The following is a 24,729-nucleotide window of genomic DNA, read 5'->3' on the forward strand; positions in this document are numbered from 1 at the left end:
GGCAGACATCTCCGGGGCACACAGAAGAGGGGTAGGAGCCATGACTGCAAATAAGGAAATGTGAATCTTTTTCCATTTAACATTTTCTAATGGCACAGTAACCACTGTAATATGTAGTTTGAAGTGTCCCAAAATATTACATATATATAGTATATCTGTCAGTACTGTTAATTATTGTAAATGAGCATAAAAACAGCAGAAAATGAAAATTTTACATAAACAAAAAATCCATTACAACAATTATATTTGTGTAGTGCCATGCAGATCAATGTGTTTTGTCAGCTATATTCAGTTCTAACATTCTTGTCAATAATCCAAAAAAAGGGAAAAATTACATATTTGTCCAAATATCATGAGAACAAAAACTCTTTAATATATTCTGATGTATCATACCAATGAAAAATAAACATGCTGTAATAAGTATATAACATTTCGAAGACATTGAAGACATTTATGATTAAAAAAAATGTCTCTAGTTTGATTCTTCATCAGCTAGATTCTCCAGCGTGCTCCTCTCCAGCTCGATTTGGGTCATCCTCAGAAGCTTCAGATTCCTGACCAGGACACGAGAAGAATAGTTAAAATATTTGTTAATGGCCGACTTAAGATGAAAGAAAAATATTTTGCTCTCACCAGATAAAATTCATCCTCTCTAGGTGCTCTCGCCACATCAGGGTCCTCAGAGTATTCTGCAAAGTCCTACAGAAGAAGATTTATGTCAGGCATTTAGGGTGTGGAAAATGGAGATCTAATATAGACTATACTGTTAAAAATACAGGAATACTGACTAACCATTTCGTCCTCAGACGCAACAAGTATTTGGTCCATTTCAAGACTTGAACTGAGAACAAAAAAAAAAAACAAAGTGAATTGAAAAAGATGTAGGCAACAGCATCACTTCTTGGCTTTTGAAAAATATTTTATTCTTGTCCATTTAAGCCTCCTGATGGGCCAAATCTGTGCAATCAGTTGGATAAATACAGCCAAACAAATTTACATTGTGGTGTCGACATGCAAGGAAGGAAACAGCTGGAAATTATTTAGAAGCTGTGGATTGTGGCAAAATAGTTGCTTTCACAACAGGTAGTCTCCAGAAAAAGAAACAAAACATATACCATTATGGTGCTACATATATGCTCTTCCTGGAGAGCAGTCTCTACATACAGGTGAAACCAGATGTTTACATACACTGTTTTACTGTTTTTCCTCCTCACTGTCTGACATTGAATCAGGCTAAACCTTTGCGGATTTTAGGTCAGTCAGGATTATATAATTTATGTCAATTTGCTAAATGCCAGAATAAAGAGAGAGACAACCTTTTTAAAACTTTCTTCAAATTCAGAAGTTTATATCCATTCCCTTAGTATTTTGTACAAGTTCCTTTTAAACTGCATGGCTTGTGTCAAATGTTATGGGTCTCCTTCCACAAGCTTCTCACCATAGTTTGCTGGAGGTTTGACCCATTCCTCCAGACAGAACTGATGTAACTGAGCCTGGTTTGTGAGCCGTCTTGCTCACACACACCTCTCAGCTCAGCCACTAATGGCCACTCTAAAACATTTACTTTTTTCTCCTAATGCTACTTTAAAACTATCTTAGTGGTATGCTTAGGGTCATTGTCCATTCCGAAAGCCTGTTTGTGTCCAAGCTTTTACTTCCTGGACGATTTGTTAAGATGTTGCATCTGTAATTTCATATAATGTTTTATGCTTATGGTGCCATCTACTTTCTGAAATGCACCAGTCCCTCCTGCAGCAAAACACAGACACAACATCATGCTGTCAAACCTGTACTTCACAGTCGGGATGGTGTTCTCAGGCTTGCAAGCCTCCCTCTTTTCCCTCCAACTGTAACAACGGTATCTATGGCCAACCACTGTAGTTTTCATTTCACCAGACCACAAGACATGTCTGCAAAAATCCAGGCATTTATCCCTGAGTCCATTTGCAAACTGTAATCTAGGTTTTTATGCTGCTTTTAGAAAAATGCCTTCTTCAACAATGAGTGGCCCCACAGCCCATGTCAGTACAGGACTTTTTATGCTGTGTAATAACACTCTCTTACCAGGTTCAGTCGCTGCCTTTTGCCTTTGTTCTTGGGTTCATATGCACATTTGGCACAAAAACGCGTTCACCTCTGAGACAGAGAACCTCTTTTCACCCTGTATAATTTACATGCTGTTTGTACTTGCATATAATTGTTTGACCGGATAAATGTGGCACCTTCAGGCATCTAGTAATTGTATCCAAGGATGAACCAGATTTATGGAGGTCCACAGATGTCTTTCTGATATCTTGGCTGATTTCACTTGATATTTCCATAATGTAACACAAGGAAGTAGTGTGTTGTTGCCTTAAAATGCATCCAGACGTCTGTCTCTTTTTAATGACTCTTTAAAGGCGTAGTAATCTTAGTGAATGAAAAATAAAAAGTTATATGTATTTTTATACAGTGTGTAAATGTCTGATTTCTATTTCTTTTCTATTTAATTATTCTGGGACAGAAATGATCAAATTATATTAAAGTAAAAAAAAAAACATATCCATTTTATCAGAGAATGAAAGTTGTTGCCGTGAAAATTCAAAATACATTATAAACAAACATGTGTTGGGTTAGAGGAATTTTACAAAGTATTTAATTGCATTTAAATGTAGAGTATGTCAGGATTATCTTTATTTGAAGATTGTAATATTTCAAATAGCACAAATATATGTGCTATATGTGGTATATGATATAGCACATAAATAAATAAACATTTCAAATGGAACAAAGGAGAAGGTAAAACAACAAATTATTACATGACAGAAAAAAATAAATGAGGAAAGAAATACAAAAATATCCGAGTTGCTAACTAAATAAATACAATTTTAACTAAAGGGCCCAAAAATAAACAGGGGCATTGAAACTACAGCAAATATTAGTTAGAAATTAAAATCGAAATATCACTTTATGCCTCATTTTATAGCTCTAAAATAATTTAAGCCGATTATTTTTAATGTTTTCATTTGATTTGTCGGCGCCGTTACGATTTTCTTTAAGCCCTTCATATATTTATGTACTTATTCTGGCCAATGGTAATGCTAACTCCCCATGACCTTATTCTGACATGTAATAATGGTCAAAAATGTCCTTTAAACCTGCTAGGGAGGTTTTTTTTAAGGAATTATATGGGAGCTGTAATTAATTCATGTGAAGACACTAAAAGAGGTATCTACTTCTTACAGTGGTTTAACAGAAGTTGACTTAAAAAATCCTGATCTATTCTTTTAAAAGCAGCTGTGATGCTAAAGGAAAACATGAATAGTCATTTTTTGTCATTTTGCATCTACCATGTTGTTGTTTACCCTTTCCTTTGAAAAAGGAAACAAAAGTGAAGCTTATTTAAATATATTTAAAAATATATTACTCCATTAAATATTGAAACTTAAAAGAAGAAACCACTCACTCTAACTTCTGTTGATGGTGCTTCACACCTGAAAGAAGAATAGACAAATGTATCTCTTTGTCACAACTAAAAAAGACTAATAATATAGATATAATATTGAGTGAACATACTGAACATGACTCCTGACAGACAACAAAACAACACCAGGAGAACCAGGACCGTGAAACAGCTGAAAACAGACGCCACCACCGAGGTGGAAAGGCGGTTTAGCACTAGAAGAAATGTGAAAGGAGTTAATGATCTGTCACAAGGAAGCATTATTTCAGTAACATCCAGCTTTTACCTTCTTTATCCACATAGAGCTTTTTGCTACTTATAACCGTGCTGTTGTCGAAGCTGTCCCACACTTCGCAGCGGTACTTCCCAGAGCTGCTGCTACCCACTGACAGCAGCAGTATGGATTGTTCTGGCGGCTTATCGACCACATAGTAGAAGCTTCCTCTGTCACGTAGAGGAGTTTGGTTGAGGTACCATTGGAAATGTGGGTGAGTTCCCCTTGCTGCTTTGCAGTACAGCCTCAAGCGAACAACAGCATAGTTTCTTGCCATGTCATGGTCAGAATGGACTGTCACTGGGCCAGCAACTGAGACTAGGGACAGGTTAAAAGAGATATAAAGTCAGAAGCATTGTAACTGTTGACCTTTATTGACCTTGTGGTTCTCTGCCCACTGATATTGTCTCAGCTTGAACTAAACTGTATTTATATTTCTGGTTTTCTGTTGACCACTTTGATTGACTTAAGCCAAGCCCCTATACATGCGCAATCCTGAACATGACATTAGTGGATATGGAAAATAGATGCGTGAATGGACTTCTTTTTTAGTGATCAGATCATTGGCACACTTAGATCCACCTATTCATTTTCTATATCCGCTTCTTCTATCCAGTGTCACGGGGGAGCTGGTGCCTATCTCCAGTGATCCATACACCCTATACCATCAGTCCATCGCAGCTCAATACAGAGACACACAGGACAAACAACCACGCACACTCACACCTAAAGGCAATTTAGAGAGACCACTTAACCTAGAAGTCTGTTGTTTTTTAACTGTTTGTGGAAGCCGGAGTACCCCGAGATGCACCTGGAGATGTACCCACACATGTACCCACACATACATGGGGAGAACATGCAAACTCCATGCAGAAAGACCCCAATCCAGGAGTCGAACCTGGGACCTTCTTGCTGCAAGGCAACAGAGCTACCAACTGCGCAACCGTGCAGCCCCACATCTAGATTCCTGTGTGAAAATATTTAAATAAAAGGAAGCTTCTTCCATCTTCAGTAAGTAGCTGAATGAAATGTTTTACAGTGAAGGTACACACAATAAAGTAATGATATAAGCTCCTATTGTTTATAACGATAGCACTGCAGCACAACAAGCCACAGCAGGAAGCTAGAAAATTATTGATAAAGCAAGAAATCTGAGTTTTTCATGATGAGGTTTGTGTTTTTATGCATGTAGAAACTAGTTTGGTAGATACCTGTTGTATGTCCAGAGAATAAGAAATACACACCAGAGTTTTACAGGAATTTCTTTACCTACCAATTTCAAAAGGAAACCACCGACTGTATTCCACCTGTTGCCCATTGTTTGCCTGACACTGTAGCCATCCGCTGTGCTGGTCCAGGACCGCTGGAACCTTGAAGGTGACGTGTCTTTCTGAAACTGTCGCATTGACGATAAGTTCCTTGCTCTTGTACAGTGAAAAGGTTATAGGCAGATCTCCTCTTTCAGACTGGCAAGTGATGATGGCTAAATAATTGTGATCGTCCTTCTTCACCACGGTGAATGAGATATCAGGGGTAGATACCAAGACTGAGGAAACAGATACAAGGAGGATGTTTGTTCTGCTGAGATGAAATACAACATCTTACAAAAGTATTAGTCCCCCTTTGAACTTTTCCAAATTTTGTCAAATTGTAACCTTAAATGTATTTGATAGTAATTATATTTTGTTGTCCTGCACAAAGTAGTGTATGATTGCTGAGTGAACAACTTGTTGAACCACCTTTTTCTGCAATGACAGCTTCAGGTATTCTGAAGTGTGTCTACCAGCTATACAGAAACTGAATTTCTTGCCCATTCTTCCTTAAAAACTAACTCAACCTCCCTTGGATGGAGAAAATCTTTAAACATAAATTTTCACTTTAACTGGTCCATTCTAACATATTTATATGCTTTCATCTAAACCATTCTATTATAGGTCTGGCTGTATATTAGGGTTGTTGTCCTGCGTCCCATGCAATCTGAAGTCTTTTGCAGTCTCTGAAAGGTTTACTTCCACATTTGACCTGTATTTAATTCACTTTCTCATCACCTCTCACATGCTTTCCTGTCCCTGCTGTAAAAAGAAGTCTTACATCATGAAGCTGCCACCAGCATGTTTCACTGTAGGGATGGTGTGATCAGGGTGATTTGCAGTGTAAGTTTCAGTTTTATACATGCATGCAGGCCATAAAACGTCAGTTTTGGTTTCATCAGACTAGAGCACCTTCTCCCACATGATTATGGTGTCCCCTACATGGCTTGAGGCAAACTGCAAAAGGGACTTCTAATGGCTTTGTTTTATTTGTGGCTTTCTTCTTTCCACTTTTCCATAAAGGCCAGCTGTGTGGAGTTTATGACTAATAGTTGTAATTCTCCCATCTGAGCTGTCGATATCTGCAGCTCCTCCAGGATTACCACAGGCTCTTGGCTGCTTCTCTGATTCATGCTGTCTTTGCCCAGTCTTTCAGTTTAGGTAGACATCCATGTCTTTGTGGATTTGCAGTTGTGCCATCCTCTTTTCATTTTCAGAAGAGGCATTGATCAGAGCTCTGTTAGATGTTCAAAGCTTGGGATATTGTTTATAACCTAAGTCTGCTTTAAACATTTCCACAACCTTCTCCCTGACCTGTCTGTGGTGTTCCTTGGTCTTCATGATACTGTTTGTTCACTAATGCTCTCTAACAAAACTCTGAGGCCTGCAGGGAACAGCTGAATTCATACTGAAATTAAACTGCACACTGGTGGACTTTACTAAGGACATCTTAAGGAAACTGGTTGGACTGAATTCAGTGAATGATGGAGAGGGCACTATGTTGGTCTACCACAAAATGTCCCAGTAAAATACATTGACGTTTATGTTTGTAACCTGACAAAATGAGAAAGGTTCAAGGGGTTTGGATACTTCTGCAAGTCACTGTGCAATCAGACACTTGCTACTGATTACTTCTAACCTTTCACTGTGATAAGAACGTCCGAGCTGTTGGAGGAGAAGACCGTGGTTTCGTTGAAGACGTTTTTAGCCTGACACATGTAGGAGCCGCTGTCTTTAGAGGACGCTCTGGGGAAGACACAAATAATTATAACTCTAACATCTCTCTGGGACAGTGTTGGACTGTTAGGTTTATGTTTAGCACGCATACAAACATTTTCCCCAATAAAACCTTTCCTCCTAAACAACAATTTTCCTCCTAAAACCTTATTGTGTTTTGGTATGAACAAGGAAAATATGTCACGCAGAAATCTTTTATCGATTCTTTAAGGAGTGTTTCAGACAGGAAAATAACCTAAAAACAATCATCACACTAACAGTTTACTATGATGACATTATGTCTTCATATTTACACATATGCAATGATGGCAGAGAAAGCTATGGTGCTGAGCATGTCCACGTTCAACTGAATATATCAGCTAAAGTTCATGTTGACTTGTAGCATCTTTAAAGTGACTGTGTGTAAAAACATAGGAGGGAATTCGCAAAGAATGTCAATTGAATTCATATTTAGCAGCTATTTTGCACACTTGTACTATTATTACTGCTCCTTATTGACGAAGCAGATTTAACTAAATATTTGCAAGCACAAAAATGCTCATCAAGTCCAGCTAATGCGAGCATTTTGCACCATCGGGATACATAATTGATCAAAGAGAACAATATTTTCTCACAAAGACTTCCAGGTCCTTAGTTGACTAGTTTCTCCTCCAGGTTTTAAGAACATCTGACTGCATCAGGAAGGAATTCTGTTATTATGTTTTTAATTCAATAAGTAATCTAGATGTTTTTAACACTCCCATACAGACTGTGAAAGAGAATCGACTGATTTACTCTTTTAACTGATTCCTTCAAACATAAAAAGCATCAGTTTACATTAGGTCTAAGCAAAAATCCATTATATTAATTTGTGTCATTGTGAGAACAGAAAAAAAACACTTTTTCCTGACCTCGATTATATCATGTTACTTTGTCACATTAAATACAAAGTCTCCCTCTACTCACCTGTTAACAGCTTTGAGTTTTAGCAATCCAAAGCATTTGCATTACATTTTGGCCCAATACCAATAACTATAGTGTACTATCCTAAAAGTGAGTATACTCAGAACACCTTAGCAAACATCTCCTAACGTGGTAGACGTTCCTGGACAATCTATGGATTTTGCACTAACCTGGAGATTATTAACCGGTTATCTCCAATCCAGTGGAAAGGAGACAGGGTGATGAGGCGTCCATTAAGAAACCACTGGTAGGACACATGATTTCCGGCTTCAACTTTACATTGTAGCTCTAGATTGTTTCCCTCAAAGAATTCTGTTGGGCCCGTGTTAACGATCTCAGCACCTTTGACTGGCTCTGCAAAACACAGGAAAAATAAAATTAATTTCAATAAACAATTGTTAGGAAGGAGAGTCTAAAGATTTTGTCTTAGTAGTTCTAGTTTTTTTAAATATATTTGTTTTTATCTAGTTGTTTCCATTTTCTTTGTTTATTTTGCAGACTGTATTGTTTTTTAGAGAAGAGAGAAGAGAAGAGAAGAGAAGAGAAGAGAAGAGAAGAGAAGAGAAGAGAAGAGAAGAGAAGAGAAGAGAAGAGAAGAGAAGAGAAGAGAAGAGAAGAGATTCTTTGGTGTTTTGGTTTTCATTTGTGTTTTGATCACACCTGAGTTTTTATTGTTTCAAAAGGTCTTGCCATAGTCTGTTCTCTTTGTATTTTAGTTCATTCTCAAGATCAAGTGTTAGTTGTTTTCCTCTGGGTTTGCAGTTTCATTGTATCTAGTTCAGCTTTCTCTGTGTTAATTATTCCCTCAGTTTACCTTTTTGCTGTCTTCCACAGCTGTTCCTAATCCCCTGAATAACTCACCTGAATTTAATGTCCTTCTCCACTCTCCTCTCACTATATAAGCTCAATGTTTTTCATTGTTCTTTGCTGGTTTCTTTTGTTACTCAATCTGCGCTCCGTGTCCTTGTTCTCCTTGTGTCAGTTCTGTAGGTTTTCTGTTTTAATTATTAAACCTTCACCGTGCTCTTTCCAAGTTCCTGTCTTACTCTCAACATATAAAACATGACACTTCCTGAATGCAAATAGCAACATTTTGCTTTTGTTTGGCTTTTCTTCGTTTATTGCAAGCCATAAAGTTACAGTGACATTCACCAGCATTATCGCATATTGCTTGCTTTCCATGATATTGTGCAGGCCTGATGTATGTACATAATTGAGCTTGCATAAACAATTCCTCACTCTAAATTTACAATAAATTGAAACTGGCACACTAACTGATGTTTTTCAAAAATCATGAAGTTTGTTGTATTTTTACCTTTGTGTGATACCATGTAAGCTTGTCTATCATTTTGCTGCTGGTGCACCTGAATTTCCCACTGAGGCACAATAGGGATATTTCTCTTCTCTTCTCTTCTCTTCTCTTCTCTTCTCTTCTCTTCTCTTCTCTTCTCTTCTCTTCTCTTCTCTTCTCTTCTCTTCTCTTCTCTTCTCTTCTCTTCTCTTCTCTTCTCTTCTCTTCTCTTCTCTTCTCTTCTCTTCTCTTCTCTTCTCTTCTCTTCTCTCTTCTCTTCTCTTCTCTTCACTTCTCTTCTCTTCTCTTCTCTTCTCTTCTCTTCTATTCTATTCTATTATTTTAAAATGAGAGAAATAATTTTCAAAATCATCAAAAAAAGACTAACATTAATATGAAATTAATGCTGCAGATGAGAGGAAGTAAGCTGAGCTGAAACTATTGCTGTATTTGTCTGAAATAGCATTTTGTTTTGTGCAAAACAATGTACTATTCCTCCTTACCAACCAGGACTTACCAACAACCTTAAAGAAGTGTGGTTGGCTGACAGTAGCATTTATCTCAGTGTTGTTTTGTATGCTTGCCACACACTCGAAGTAGCCCTCATACACATCTTTGATTTCCCTGGGAAAGACTCCGATCTCCTGCCCAGGTTTAATGGGGTAATCTCCCAACACCTCTGTACGGTCATCCTTCCTGGGGACAGGAATAACAACATCTCTATATTTGCATTCTCTTTCAAAATGCAGTACACTCCGACTGTAACCTGACTGTACGTACCTGAATAAGCTCAAAAGGATTGTTTCATTATTTTCTAGATTGGGAATTTCACAATAGAAGTCAACAACATCATACAACACAGCTACTGAGGGGCCACTGAGTCGTGGACGATCCAGTTGGACCTCATCTGTTGAAAAAAATCAGTCGACTCAAAGAACCATCAGGTTTTACTACCTGGAGGCACACAGCAAATTATAAAAAGGTACTTACTGCTTTCTTTTGTGCAGCAGCAGAGCCCTACAGGAATGAAGAAGAAATCAAATTAGACGTTAAATCATATATCAATAACTTTGGTGCATAACTGAGTTTCTGTTAGTTTGCTTACCCAGGATGACCAAATATATGAAAGGAAACATGCTGGAGTCCTTTACACAACAAAAGGCTTCAGATGGTGTAAAACTGGACTAAATAACAGACAGTTTCAACTGGGCAGATGAAGCTGTATGTTTGACACTACAGCCACAGTCAGAGAAATGTGCAGAAGACTGATAGTGCTGCAGGCCAACGCCTCTGAAGGTACAACGTCCTTCTCATCTTGTCAGCTGGGCAAAAATATAACTGTCCTGCTGCGGTTCAATGTCAAAATTATATTAAAGAAGTTATACTCACAGTGAGGCAAGAAGACAGTGTTTTCCTTCACTTATTCAATGAAAAATATACATTTCCATCTTTAAAGTTAGTTTATTTACAAAATGAGAATGTACAGTAGTTGTTCAAGACAATTTCTCACTCTTTATGCAGGAATAGCTTACTCTAACACATATTTGTCAAATTATTGAAAACTGAAAATTGGTCACATTTTAAATAATTAATGATGAATGAGGATCAGGATCTTCTTGGTTCTCCTCAAACTGTCATTTCAACGGTCTGAAACAGAGACAGAGGGACAGTTAGGATGTCTTTTCTGTTTGTAATTTAACTGTTTATCACATTGTAAAGTTTAGATACTGCAGGACAGCCAAAATACAGCACATGCTCAAATGTTAGCAAATCAATAAAATCTGATACATAAAACCCCCAAATAGTCTAATCACGTTAAGTTATTTTAACACCTATTTTCCATCTTTCCTGAATTGTTTCTTTTGTTTTTAAATGTTTTGGACAATCAAATATCTTTGAAAATAGTGTATATTTATAAGGGGTCACTTAAAAATTACATATAAATGTGACAAAATACATTTTTAATTTTAAATTAAACAAATCTTCAATTTATGCATGTGATCAATTAGAATAAATTCACTTATAAAGGTTACAAAAAATCAGTTAAAAGGTGAATTATTAAAAAAAATATATATTAAAATGTGAAATAATGATCTAATACTAATTTAAAGGTGACAAATATTTTTTTTCAGTTCCTTCAAATTACAGTAAAAAAAGAATAAGTAAAATGGTGGCATATTGACAAAAATCTACTACTAATAATAATTACATTTATAAATGTAAAATGAATAAGACAAATCAATTAAAAAGGTTCACAAATTAGATGAATTGTTATTAAATGAATTGTTCTCGCTATTACCATTTGTGGTGCCCTTCATGAGAAGAACTTTGTGAATTCAACCCACATTTTAATTCAAGAAAGCATTGCTGCTCCCCAGTGACAGCTAATACACTCAGCAGGCCTACTCTGCAAATTTAGTCAAGTCTCTGAAAAACACTAAGCTTAATCGTCAGAGCTGCCTGTAACTCCTGATCATGTGTCTGCCTCCATCACATGGTTAATGGTGACACACTGTGGTTTGGGATGTTTCGCTGCTCTAGAAATTGAGCAACAAGCAGTCATCGATTCAATTGTAGACAGGATCCATCTGGGAGGTGAAACTTTGGCCAAAATCACATTTTCAAAGACGTAGGAGCACATATTAAGCTTCTATGGCTGAAAAAAAACCTAGGGAATATTCCAGATGAAGGAGTTTAAAGGGTTCTTGGATGATATAAACTGTGGAGCCTGCAAGAAAACCTCAAGATGATGAGTGGTTAGAAATTGAAACAAGCATGTCAGATGGCAGACATCTTCAGTAACTTATTCTGATGCAGAAAGGAATTATATACACTGCTCAAAAAAATAAAGGGAACACTCAAATAACACATCCTAGATCTGAATGAATGAAATATTCTCACTGAATACTTTGTTCTGTACAAAGTTGAATGTGCTGACAACAAAATCACACAAAAATCATCAATGGAAATCAAATTTATTAACCAAACTTAAAGTGGAAAAACACACTACAGGCTGATCCAACTTTGATGTAATGTCCTTAAAACAAGTCAAAATGAGGCTCAGTATTGTGTGTGGCCTCCACGTGTCTGTATGACCTCCCTACAACGCCTGGGCATGCTCCTGATGAGACAGCGGATGGTCTCCTGAGGGATCTCCTCCCAGACCTGAACTCCTAGACAGTCTGTGGTGCAACGTGACGTTGGTGGATGGAGCGAGACACGATGTCCCAGATGTGCTCAATCGGATCCAGGTCTGGGGAATGGACGGGCCAGTCCATAGCTTCAATGTCTTCATCTTGCAGGAACTGCTGACACACTCCAGCCACATGAGGTGTAGTATTGTCCTGCATTAGGAGGAACCCAGGGCCAACCGCACCAGCATATGGTCTCACAAGGGGTCTGAAGATCTCATCTCAATATCTAATGGCAGTCAGGCTACCTCTGGCGAGCACATGCCATGCGGCCCTCCAAAGAAATGCCGCCCCACACCATTACTGACCCACTGCCAAACTGGTCATGCTGAAGGATGTTGCAGGCAGCAGGTCGCTCTCCACGGTGTCTCCAGACTCTGTCACGTCTGTCACATGTGCTCAGTGTGAACCTGCTTTCATCTGTGAAGAGCACAGGGCGCCAGTGGCGAATTTGCCAATCCTGGTGTTCTTTGGCAAATGCCAAGCGTCCTGCACAGTGTTGGGCTGTGAGCACAACCCCCATTTGTGGATGTCGGGCCCTCATACCATCCTCATGGAGTTGGTTTCTAACCGTTTGTGCAGACACATGCACATTTGTGGCCTGCTGGAGGTCATTTTGCAGGGCTCTGGCATTGCTCCTCCTGTTCCTCCTTGCACAAAGGTGGAGGTAGTGGTCCTGCTGCTCCTCCACTACTCTTGGTGTACTGGCCTGTCTCCTGGTAGCGCCTCCAGGCTCTGGACACTACGCTGACAGACACAGCAAACCTTCCCACAGCTCGCATTGATGTGCCATCCTGGATGAGCTGCACTACCTGAGCCACTTGTGTGGGTTGTAGAGTCCGTCTCATTCTACCACGAGTGTGAAAGCACCACCAACATTCAAAAATGACCAAAACATCAGCCAGAAAGCATAGGTACTGAGAAGTGGTCTGTGGTCCCCACCTCCAGAACCACTCCTTTATTGAGTGTGTCTTGCTAATCGCCAAAGATTTTCCCCTGTTGTCTATTCCATTTGTACAACAGCTGTGAAATTGATTGTCAATCAGTGTTGCTTCCTAAGTGGACAGTTTGATTTCACAAATGTTTGATTTACTTGGAGTTATATTGTGTTGTTTAAGTGTTCCCTTTATTTTTTTGAGCAGTGTATATTATTGGTATATATTTTCAAATATAATAGCATATTGATGAGTGCCCAAAAACAATATTGTATCTGTGTAGTTATTACCTAAATAAGACTGAAACATTTTTTCAGTGCATTACTTTCCTTCTAATATCTTTAGAAACTGCATGAAAACACTACTGCTTTGGGGTAAAAATATATTTCCTTTTTTTTATTTAACCTTTATTTAACCAGGACGTTGCTTGATATCAACATCTGTTTTTGAAGGAGACCTGGCAGAGATGGCACACCAGTCATTACAAGTTACAAGTGAAAAAAGCACAAGCTGAAAGTCTGAATTACCATCAAAACACATGAAAAGAATAATCTTGCTTAATCACTTGTAACAATAAAGAGCATGAACTACAGTTTATTACTGACAATTCTTTCCATACAAAAAAAACTATTCCATCCTGGGAACCTTGCTCTAAAATTGTTACAGAGAGTAAGTGCATCCTCTATTTGATTTTTCCTACATATCATTTTGCAAAAATACTGCTGATGAAATACAACTGCAGAGTTTAGGCATTGGGTGGTAACTGGTTTTACGCTATACCAAAGTTTCAAAAAGTTTCAAAAAGCAACAGTTTCAAATCCAAAAGAGTTTCCTCTAAATATTTAGTGTAATGCTAAATATTTTTTATATTTTGTTTGAAACTAAACATTTAATTTGGAGCTAAATATTTAAATATTTAGTTTCAAACCAGGGTTTACTGCTGGGTTTACCAGGTTCTGGACATCAGAAGACAAAGTGCCAGATTGCAGGCCAGCGGATTGAGACTCGGGTTCAGAGAGATGAAATGATATTGTGCTGAAATCATAAAACATATGCATTTCAGATGCATTAACATATTGGTTTCAGTTAAACACATCAATCTTGAAAAAGGTTAAAAACTTACTTAGCTGCAGAAACATTGGTAAGAGTTCAAAAAGACACAGAGAGGAAAACATATTTAATACCACATTTCAAAACAATCAACAGATTACGCACATGCATTGATGCACAGACCTTGGGAGTGGTCAAACATCTTGTACACGCAGGCTGAGGCCGCTGCCAGCATCAGGAGGAAGAAGCAGCAGAATACTATCATGATAACTTCAGTAAAACGTTCTGTGGGTCAGAAGAGACAAAGTCATTAATATAACACTGTCAAGGCTACATGCAAGTATATTAATAATGCAGTTTATTATCTATACTTTGGGATGTTTCAATGCAGGATGATGCTTGAGCCATTGAGTTAAGGAGTTCATCTTGTTGATAGAAAATCAAGGACAGAAAACAGAACACAAGAAGAAATATGACAGATGTTAAAATTGATCAACATTACAACCAGAGACTTCAATGTATTTAATTTAGATTTCATGTGATAGGCCACAACAAAATAATGTATAACTGTGAAGTGGAGAGAACATTATGTATGGTATGAAAAGTGTGGTGTGCATTTGTATTCATCATCCCTGGTGTCCAATTAAAAAACCTTACATTTTGGTGCACTCTTTGCAAAATAGTTTAAACTCAGTCAGATTGGATGAAGAACAGCTGTAAACATCAATTTTCAAGTCCATATTCTCACACATTTTCTATACTTTGACTAGCCTATTTTAACACATTAAATTGCTTTGATCTAAACCTTGTAGCTCTTGTTTATGTTTATGTTTATCTCCTTCTGTATTTAGGGTCGTCCAGCAACCTCTACCTCAGATTCAGGTCTTCTGGAATCACTCACAGATTTTCTTCCAGGATTGTCCTGTATTTATCTCCTTCTGCTTCCCATTAACTCAAACCAGTTTATTCAGGGTGATGTGCTGTGATAATTTTCCAAGAAAGGTGTATGTTTTTAAAAAATCTTCCAATATTTAGCTCAAAGTCTCATCTAACTTAAAGGATTTATAATAAATAAGACCTCATAGATTGTGATTCTATATGGTGACTGGAACAGCTTAATAGTTTTAGTAGATTTCTGTTGCCATTTAGTCAAAAAAAAATGAATTTTGAAGGTTGAAACTACTGACTTCTGGACTAAGTCTTTCAGTTCTACTGTCATGTTTAGTCTATGACACAAATCTTCACCATTAATCCTGTCTTACATTTGAACTTTTTATACAATTTGGATATCAAAATCTTTATTCAAAATTCATCAAGAGTTCTCATATAGCTCTAAAATGGCCAGATAGAGAGAGTCTAACATTGCTCAAGAGGAAAAGACCAATAAGACGGCATTCACTTCAATTCAAGCTTTTCCACCCTACAAGTTTCCTTGGGTGAGGGTATTCCCTTTTATCTATTAATCAGTGTGTGTGAATTAGCCAATCTGGCTAGTGCTCTTTAAGGGTTTTGAATTTGTCAGTCATTTTCTACCTCTTCTTCCATAGTAAGTCGCAGAGAAGCTGTTGCCTATCTCCAGCAGTCTATGGGCGAGATACACCATTGACAGGTCGCCAGTCCATCGCAGGGCAACACACAAACAACCATGCACACACACACTCATTCACACCTAAGGGCAATTTAGAGAGACCAATTAACCTAACAGGCATGTCATTGGACTGTGGGAGGAAGCCGGAGTACCTGGTGAGAACCCACCCACGCACGGGGAGAACATGCAAACTTCATGCAGAAGGAGTCAAACCCAGGACGTTCTTGCTGCAAGGCAACAGTGCTACCAACTGCGCCACCGTGCAACCTGGGTTTTGAGTTTATTTTCAGACAAAAAAATGACAATGTAATTGCTGTTTAAGTAAGTTAAAGGAGTTTCCACAGGCCAGATGATAGCATATAAACCCAACTTTTAGTCTTTACACTCTAATAATAAATCAGCTTAGAAAAAAAAAATTATACGTCTATTTGTTCTGCATCTCATTTGACCTGATGAGTATGTTGCCTAAAGCTGCACAGACATAAAGTGGTGCTGACTAGAAAACAAGTAAGAGCATATCTCCAACTTTTGGTTTCTGATTAATACTTCTTTTTACCAGTGATTTGGATGAGTACAGCTGCACTATCTGCCCATGGTCCTGATATCTCGTAGCTGTCTCTGGCCCTGCAGCGGTAATACCCAGAATTCTCCGGGCTCAGTTTACTGAGGATGAGGGCTTGTTTTCGGTGGGAAAGGTCAGTTTGAGGTTGGAAATTATCTTGTGACTCAGACAGAAGAATAGAGTCATTTAAGAGCCAGGAGAAATGTGGGAACGTTCCCCTGCTGATGTGACAGCTCAGCTTGGCTGCAGTCAGTTTGGCCTCAGCAGTGTACAGATAGTCCACTTCCACTCTTACATCCCCCCCGACTGGGACTGGAGACACAAGGAAGAGGAGAATGGAAGAGCAATGAGATCAAGGGGAAACCAAGAGTGTGGATTTCAGAATCACCTATCTCACCTATATCCAGAGTGAGGGTATCACTCTTCAGGTCCTGCACCTGAGTTCTTCCTTGACATTGGGCCTCTCCCATGTTCAGACCGATTACAACAGGAACATCGAACCAGGCAGCAAGTGAATCAGTGACTGTGATAGACCTGACCTCCTTATCATCCAGTAAAAGAGAAAAGTTTACTGGTGGACTCCCTGTTGAAGACCAGCAGGTTACATTTCCAAGGTAATTATCCCCATCTTTGAAAACGGAAATGGAGATTTCTGGTTTTGAGATCTTAACTGAAGAAGAGAAGGAGGGAGGAAAATAGAGAGAGAGATAATGTATCTTAGAAGAAACCAATTTCATGCAATCAGTGTATTTAATACATGGGGAAAAAAAGAATCACAACCATACATTGTTTGATAATAAAATATGTAGCCATATTCAATACATCAGAATATTATTGTAAAAATATATTATAAACATTGTAAAAATCTGGAAATATGAGGTGCAATTTATAGGAATTCTGGTAAGCCTTATTTAAGCTTGTTTGTTTTGATTGACTCGCAGGTGACGTTTTCTGCTCACGTTGATTCCTTTTGTCACCTCTGTGTTGTGTAACGTACACAAAGTGGATGTGCAGTGGAGTCATTGGTGGCATTTTTTCTGTTGAACCGACTCCTTTAGTTGTTTCTTTATATTAGAGCATTCTGGCTATGAAGCTCGACAGTTTGTGCTGTTCGCTCTAAGTTTGTTTGACTTGCCAGTAGTGTTTTCTGCTTGTGCTGAGTCCATTTGATTTAGTAGTTTGCTGATTGTTTTAATTTATTGCTTGTTTATTGATTCGTCAGTAGCGTTTTCTGCTCGTGCTGAGTCCTGTAGCTTGCTGCTGCTGTCTCGGTGGCATTTTCTGTCCATTCGACTCCACTGTTGCCGCCTGTTCGCCGGTGATGGATAATCTCTGTTGTGCATCCTGTTCAGGTCCTCTGCAGCCTTAGGATGGTCATGACATGTGCCCCCCTCCGTCTTAGCGTTAAGCATCTCAGGGAGGGACTTTCTGATTATGCTTGCTCTAATTGCAACGCTGTGCCCCAGGCGGTGCGGCTGGCCCGGCTGTCTTCCGTGGAGCTGCCTGCTAATGGGCGGTCTCTTCCCAGCAAGATATGTTGCCGCCTGGCCAGCCAGCGGCTTCAAAACGGCTCACTGCGGATGAGACTTCAGAGTCTGGGAAGAGGCGCAGACAGCGCAAACCACCTGGGCTGTCTACGAAGGTGGATCAGATAACAACGAAGCTGGTCCAGATAAAGGCCCTCAGATCTGCTGTAAGACAGAGCGCTACAGGAGATCCTTCCTGCCCACAGCAATCAGCATCTACAATGGCTTATGTAGAAACCTACATAATGAGCTACAACAACATTTAATTTCCCTTTGGGATTAATAAAGTATTTTTGAATTAAATTGAATTGAATTATTGTTCCTCCTGTAGAGGCGTTAAGGTCTACTGCCTATTGTCCACAACCTCAATGCCGTGTCACTGACGATCTGCTTTGTAGGGCCTATGACCCGGTGGCCCGTATGGCCCAGATCGGGAACTCACTCTCCCATCTGCTCTTGGGCCTGTCCTCCTCTTTGGAGTCGGTTCCATTGGACCAATCGACACAGGGCGTCTCTGCAGGCCTTTGCTCTGATGACACATGAGCTTGGACGCACACTCTCGACACACCTGGCGCAATCACCTTTAACTGAGCCCTGTAGGAGGACACTAAGGGCTCTTCCTGTGGTTCCCGGGGAGTTTTTTGGCTCCACCACACTTGAAGCCCTGGAACACATGGCTCAGGCCTCCCAAACGAGGCAGCAGCTGGCGAGTTTTCATAGACCTAACCGCCAGTTTATTGATACAGGGAACTGGGAGATCATTGCAGGGCTCGCTCCATCCTCCTGCTCCTATTTTGGGGTCTAGGAGCACCAGACCGAGACCAGCTTGGTCTCAGGGAGACCTTGGTGGGGCCCAGACTTCACGCCCATTTTGGACCGCGCAACCTGGTCGGTGTTTCCCCAGGCCTTCCCGGGCGGGGGCGCCCGCCAGTGATGCTTTGGAGTTGGCAGTTGGATTTTTTACCCCGGGACAGCTCAGTTACTGGGCTGCTCAAACCCCGGAATCGTGGGTGCAATCCACCTTGTCCCGGGGATACTGCCTTCATCTGCGCCAAGTACAGGGAAGTGATACATTGACTGGCTAATAATAATGGCAAATATTAATATTATGTAAAAGAAGATGAGGAGACAATGGAGTAGAGGATGGCAGGGCACGAGGGTGAAGTGGATCACAGGGAGCTTTTGGGAAACTTCATCCAAACCTGTAACTGTTGTCTCTCCTCTTGCAGAGCTATTTACAAGAAACCATGAAAATTTTAAAAATAATAAAGAGTTCAAGTTAGGTTTACATGAAATGGCTATCTTAGGCAAATGTGGTTTCCCTAAGATATTTAACTAATTTAACTTATCTCTTTTAAAATATTTTTCTTCTTATAAATTTACATGCCAAAATATTGCTAGAAAGACAAAGTTGTCTTGTAAGGAAAAACTATGGATCCAGTTTATAAAATACCTACATTAGCTTACAATGCCAGACATTTTAGAAGAAGATTAATTTATTTTATATCCTGCTTCACCACATACACTAAACTCTTCCACTTTCATTCGCTATAAACAGAAAGCAGGTAGCGGAAAATTACAGAGTGAAATGCTGAGATCAGGCTGCAGTTAGAGAAGAAACACCACATCAACCGTCCGCTAGGCCTGTGCTCCAAAAACTCTGGAGCATATTTTAAAATGTAAGCACATTCTTGATGAACTAATTGTGCAGATGAAGTCTTCAGGTCTACTTCCTCTCTTAAAAATATTTTAAAACGACTTTTTGTGACAAATTAATGGTATAAGAACAATACATTTCTACATTCACCTTCTCCATTTACTGCTGCTGTTGATACAATGCACTGTGGGATATCTTGCTGCACAGAAGCCTGCTCCTTTAACAATCCTAGGGTAATCTGAAAAGTCCTACCGCAGACCAGGATGATCCGTGAAAGTAAGGACCCGGGAAAGTGAACTGACTCGGTAAAATTGTGTCAAAATGCGTCGAGGGCTTTCAAAAGCCCAGGTAATGGCTAAGAGTCCCTGCAATAGAAAAGGGGGTAATTTTACACCAATTGTTTTGTTGGTATTTACCTTTGACTGTCAACGTGATCTCTGCACTGGTTGAATACCTGCTGGTGTCTTGCACCACAGACCAAACAATGCAATTATAATTTCCCTCCTGCTCCAGGGTCACCTTCTCCATTACAAGTTTGTTCCCAGCGATGCTGAAGCCAGAATTTGATGATGTTATTTCCTTCCTGTTAAAATACCAGGTGTAGTTAAGGTGGGAACCTTGTTCAGCATCACAGCTCAGACGAATTCGTGACCCCTCATACACAACTGGAGGGGAGGGTTCAAAGGTCACTCTGGTGTTTGATGGTGGAGCTAGAAATGAGGTAGAGCATTAGATTGGGTGTGAACCTTGGGAATGTGAAGTAATACCCCAACAGTCCAATACTCACTGACTACACTCAGTTTGATCCTGTTGCTGAATCCTGTGCTTTCTCCAGCTGTCGCCTTACACTGATATGACCCATCTGAAGCAGCTTTGACTTTAAAGGGAAACGTTGCAATTTGGTCCCCTTTTAGACTGATTTTTGTGCCGACCAGGAAACGACGATCTCTTATCAGCCTGTATTTGACCTTAGAGGACAAGCCGGGGGTAGAACACCAGAAAACCCCCCTGGTGTTGAGGTAGGCTCTGTCAGGACCAGACAGCACTGGGTGAAGAGAATCTGCTTCACCTGGAGAATTAAATTAAACTTAGTAATAGTGGCATTGCTAAAATATATTTTTTGCTCTTAAGCTACTGCCATAGCCCAAATATTTGACATGTGTTATAATGTATCGAGCAGTGTGATGTGATACATATTAATAAATTGTATTTACTACTTTAAAAATGTTTTTTTAACAAAACTATTTTTTATTGTATTTTTGCGCTAGTACAAATTGATCAGCTATAGCGTTTTTTAAATGTCATTAACATAGACAAAGCTGTGAAAGAGTTTAGCTTAAATCCCTCTATCTAATTAGCAAAATGACTGCAATAAAAGACAGACAGAGGTCCTAGAAATTATTGTCTTCTTGGGATAGCTATGGTTGACCCCAAACAAAAGCACCCATTCATCATTACATTGCATCCAAATTGCTTAATACGCAGGAAACTTCTAACACAAGAGACTAGTTTTCTGGTGTCATGGCATTAAAGACTTTAAGTTGTTGTGTTTTGGGATTTTGTCCTAATTTGGTGTATTAGACCTTTGATCTTTCCTATGTCTTAATTTTGGATTCATATTTTAAGTCTGTTCTTGTGTCCACGTGCAGTGATTGTTTGTTTCAGATGTTTGTTAGGTAACAGCTCCACTTATTGTTTCACGTGATCTCTTTGTAGACTTACACTCACCAACCAGTTTATGAGACATGGCTTGTTGGTACTGATTTGGCAACTATACCTTAATTCTTCTTGGCACAGATTAAACAAGGTATCTAAAACATTCCTGAGAGATTTTTGTCCATATTGTGTTAGGACTTGCGAGATAGAGGACCCCAGAATGCAGACTAGAAGGCAGCATGTCGGTAAGTGCAAAAAAGATTTAATTAACAAAAATTCCCTCTCAGTAAGAGGCAGAAACAAAATAACCAACGGGCAGGCAAGATATGCAAGGCATGATCCGAACAACAAAGCGTGATTAGGAAATGACTCTGCCATGACTAACTGAACAGGTGTGTATATATGGAGAGAAAACCAGATGAGCAAGGAGACAGATTAGCTAGATCAGGTGAACCAAATAACGATAATTGACAGACAGAACAGAACGTGGCTGGAGCAAGAACAGAGACTCTTGAATACAAACAAAAACCAAAGCATGACCAGAACCGAAAACCAAACTTGACCAAACATGATCAAGACTAAAACATGACCAGAAAAATAATAAACAGAAGCATGATTCAAAAACTGTGAGAGAAATATAAGAAAAACCCAGAAACCAAAAACCAAACAACTCCACATCATAACATAGTGAGATGATAACATCACACTGTTGCTGCAGATTTGTTGGCTGCACATTAATTAAAACTCCCCTTCCACTAAATTGTGGCTAGTGAGCGAATTAGCTCTTTGGTTCCTGTCAATCCTTGTTAGCTGCACTTTTGTATGTTGTTACCAGTTACTCGCATTGTATTTTCTTTCATCCACATTTAGATTTAATTATTTGCTTTAGACATTGATTTAGAAGGTTTGTGGTATTAAATACATTTAACTTTCATTCAACCTGCCTACTGCCTGTAGTCGGGTACTCTTAACCGCATCTAAAACATGACATCTGGATCATTAACAACTTCAAGGTCAAGGGGTCAGATTCAGTAAGGAAAGCTTCATTATGACCAAGAGTGTCCAACATGAGCCAGAATGATTTCCTCCTGAGGAGTGTGGTGCAGAATTGTGTTTCCACCAATTCAGAGCTTGCTTAACACTAGTAACCAGTGCTTCATGTTAGAAATATCACACTTACCTAACATGATGGGCAAACTTGCAAGAGCTGAAAAAACAAAACAACATGAGGCAGTAAGAGTTTTAGCCCAGTAAATAAATAATTTAGATTTTCAATACAACCCCATTAACTCACCCAAAATTGGCAACAAATATAAAGTGTGATGCTTCTTCATAGCAGGGCTCTGAATGTATCTTTGGCATGGTTACTTCTGCATGTACGTCCGTGTCTCATTGCGTGTGTAAGGTGCTGGGACACATATGTTGTGAGTAGATAAGATAACAGATGGGATGTTTTACTTCATCTGTACGATGTCATACAAGGGGGCTAAAGAACATGCATTTAGTGCAAAGAGTTTAATGAATACACAAATAAAAAAAACATGTGCAAACTCTTGAATAAGATTGAATTAACATTTTGGAATGTCAACAAATATTATTTCACATAAACAGGGATGTGCTTATAATCTATGTTGACACTTGTGTAGTACTTGTACCTAGGAAATTCACCCAGAGAATATTACCCGCTAAGGCACACAAGTTCGTTATTACCCAGGACAGAGAAGACATGGTTTCAAGTTTTAAAACACCAATTTATTTGATATAAATTGAAATGTAGCAATAAACAAACCATTCCAAGAAGGGCAGAGGGTACCTGATCAGGAGCGGAGGTTGCCAGTTGGATCAGAGCCAGAAGGCATAGGAAGCATCCACCAAAATAAAGAAAATAAACATCCAAAAAAAATCTACAGCACCCAGGGGTACGTGATCCACACACATGGCGATGTGACCAAAATCCCCGCACAACACAGCACAATGAGGGGGACACCGCCTGACCACCAGCTTCACCACTGGTCCTCAGCCACTAAAAAAGGGATAAAATAATTAGGGGGCCTACACCACTAACCAAATATAACAAAATAAATCACTTACAAAATGGCAACTCAAAATATGGTCATTAAAATTTTATTAGTAGAACAAATAATCAGCCAAAACAAATTAAACGATGAGGCATCTGCCGACAGGTCACTTACCTGCTAATACATGAAGGTTCTTACACGCAGACACAGGGAAGCAGGATTGAAGAAACAAGGCATCTGGTGTTCACCTGTGACCATACTAGCATTGACCACCTGACAGAATCGCAATAATGCAGCAAGAGAGGACACCACAGCAAGGTAGCGCAGGGCACAACACACCCACAAAAATGAGGTATGCAGAGGAAACATAAATGGGAAGGCAACATGGAGAACGGAACTGCAGCTCCTTTTATACCCAGGCGTCTCAACTGGCCAGACGTGGAGCTAGATTACCATCTTGCAATATATATAGAAATCTATATTTCTATAATGCCACACACTGATGAAACGTTTTTTAAAGCAGTCTGTAAACCGTTTGAAATTAGCTTTACACAATAAGAGATGTTTAAAGGTTTATAAGGAAAGTTACAATAATAATAGGATGTCTTTTTACAGAATCTGATCACATGTTTCAAAAGGTTACTCTGTTTCTTTGTGAATTATTGCAGACTGATTTTCTATTACTCTGCCTGCCAGGTGAGACTGACCAAGAAACAAACTACAAACTTCGTTCATGGAGGGGCTTTCTTTGTTCCACAGCTACAGGACAGATTCTGTTAGCGTTCTTCTGACCCCTCAGTAAGGTGGCATGCTCCTTCCCTAGGAACTGCTTATCTGAGTTGCAGTGTAGGAGTACAATAGTATTAATATAACCACAGCCTTAACACGTCCGTCCGTCGGTCTAATCAGTAAGTTTAACTATCCGGAATTACCATTATAGATATCTATGTCATTTTGACTAGTCGTAATGTCATTGTGACTAGTATGAATTTTGATTTAAGATATCTCTAACATCATTCTGACTAGTCAAAACTGCACTTACAGATATCTTTAATTCAGTTTTGACTCGTCAAAAAAATAGTTGCAGATATCTCAAATGACAACACCTGACATTGCTCATGTAAGGTTCGCCATAGGCTTACAATTTTTTAACCAGATTTTAAGACTTAGGGGCAATGGCGGTTGCATTTGTGGACAGGATCGTTAGAAAATGCCTAGGGATGGGTACCGAATTCTTAACTTTTTTAGGTACCGACTACCGAGTACCGGTTCACATAAAATCAAATGGTACCATGTTTCAGTACCTAAACGCATCATTGTGACACTGAGGGAGTGGAAGAGTGGGCGATTTTCCATGCCGGACATGAACACAGCATTGCACGCACAAGAGCGTAATGATGTCAGTAGCCGCTGGTTCCATCAACAAAGCAAGCATTGCTGATAGAAAGCGCAGAAAGGCTCCACTTTTCAAAATGCGGTGCAGATTACGCTCGCTGCAATGTTTGTGATGCAATGTGCAAGCCCAGCAGCGGCTATACTTCTAATCTGAG

The 24,729-nt window shown here is 39.2% G+C and overlaps 2 protein-coding genes across 4 annotated transcripts; both read right to left on the reverse strand.

The window, feature by feature from the left end:
- Window positions 1–350: 350 nt before the first annotated feature.
- si:dkey-93h22.7 (hemicentin-1) lies at window positions 351–10,314 on the reverse strand. Its single transcript, XM_047366680.1, is given in 14 exon segments — window positions 351–530; window positions 532–554; window positions 634–699; window positions 793–841; window positions 3,446–3,473; window positions 3,556–3,657; window positions 3,729–4,034; window positions 4,990–5,262; window positions 6,666–6,772; window positions 7,876–8,059; window positions 9,514–9,692; window positions 9,777–9,903; window positions 9,987–10,013; window positions 10,102–10,314. Coding segments are annotated over 14 exon segments (1,560 nt in total). The 5' UTR covers window positions 10,133–10,314; the 3' UTR covers window positions 351–472.
- Window positions 10,315–10,437: 123 nt separating this feature from the next.
- LOC124868996 (Fc receptor-like protein 5) lies at window positions 10,438–23,481 on the reverse strand. Of its 3 annotated transcripts, XM_047366683.1 has the most exons (12): window positions 23,354–23,481; window positions 22,975–23,184; window positions 22,342–22,368; window positions 20,293–20,574; window positions 19,922–20,215; window positions 16,720–16,992; window positions 16,317–16,634; window positions 14,544–14,597; window positions 14,356–14,457; window positions 14,246–14,249; window positions 14,073–14,157; window positions 10,438–10,643 (listed from the first exon to the last, which is right to left on the reverse strand). In XM_047366683.1, the coding sequence occupies exons 3-12, from the start codon at window positions 22,346–22,348 to the stop codon at window positions 10,623–10,625; spliced, it is 1,440 nt and encodes a 479-aa protein (XP_047222639.1). In that variant the 5' UTR covers window positions 22,349–22,368; window positions 22,975–23,184; window positions 23,354–23,481; the 3' UTR covers window positions 10,438–10,622. The 3 variants fall into 3 exon arrangements, with proteins under 3 accessions (XP_047222639.1, XP_047222637.1, XP_047222638.1); XM_047366681.1 differs by lacking the exons at window positions 22,975–23,184; window positions 23,354–23,481 and adding an exon at window positions 22,456–22,572; XM_047366682.1 differs by lacking the exons at window positions 14,544–14,597; window positions 22,975–23,184; window positions 23,354–23,481 and adding an exon at window positions 22,456–22,572.
- Window positions 23,482–24,729: the final 1,248 nt, after the last annotated feature.

The sequence above is a fragment of the Girardinichthys multiradiatus genome, chromosome 5, assembly GCF_021462225.1.
Source record: "Girardinichthys multiradiatus isolate DD_20200921_A chromosome 5, DD_fGirMul_XY1, whole genome shotgun sequence".
Taxonomy (NCBI): Eukaryota; Metazoa; Chordata; class Actinopteri; order Cyprinodontiformes; family Goodeidae; genus Girardinichthys; species Girardinichthys multiradiatus.

What these genes read in the sequence shown, in the direction of transcription:
- LOC124868996 (XM_047366681.1), bottom strand. Translation starts at nt 22,495, where the DNA reads ATGAAGAAGCATCACACTTTATATTTGTTGCCAATTTTGG. An exon ending in AAGTTTGCCCATCATGTTAG is followed by an intron (nt 20,575 to 22,341) that starts GTAAGTGTGATA and finishes TTAATTCTCCAG; the next exon opens with GTGAAGCAGATTCTCTTCAC. An exon ending in CTGCATTGAAACATCCCAAA is followed by an intron (nt 14,458 to 14,543) that starts GTATAGATAATA and finishes TCTGACCCACAG; the next exon opens with AACGTTTTACTGAAGTTATC.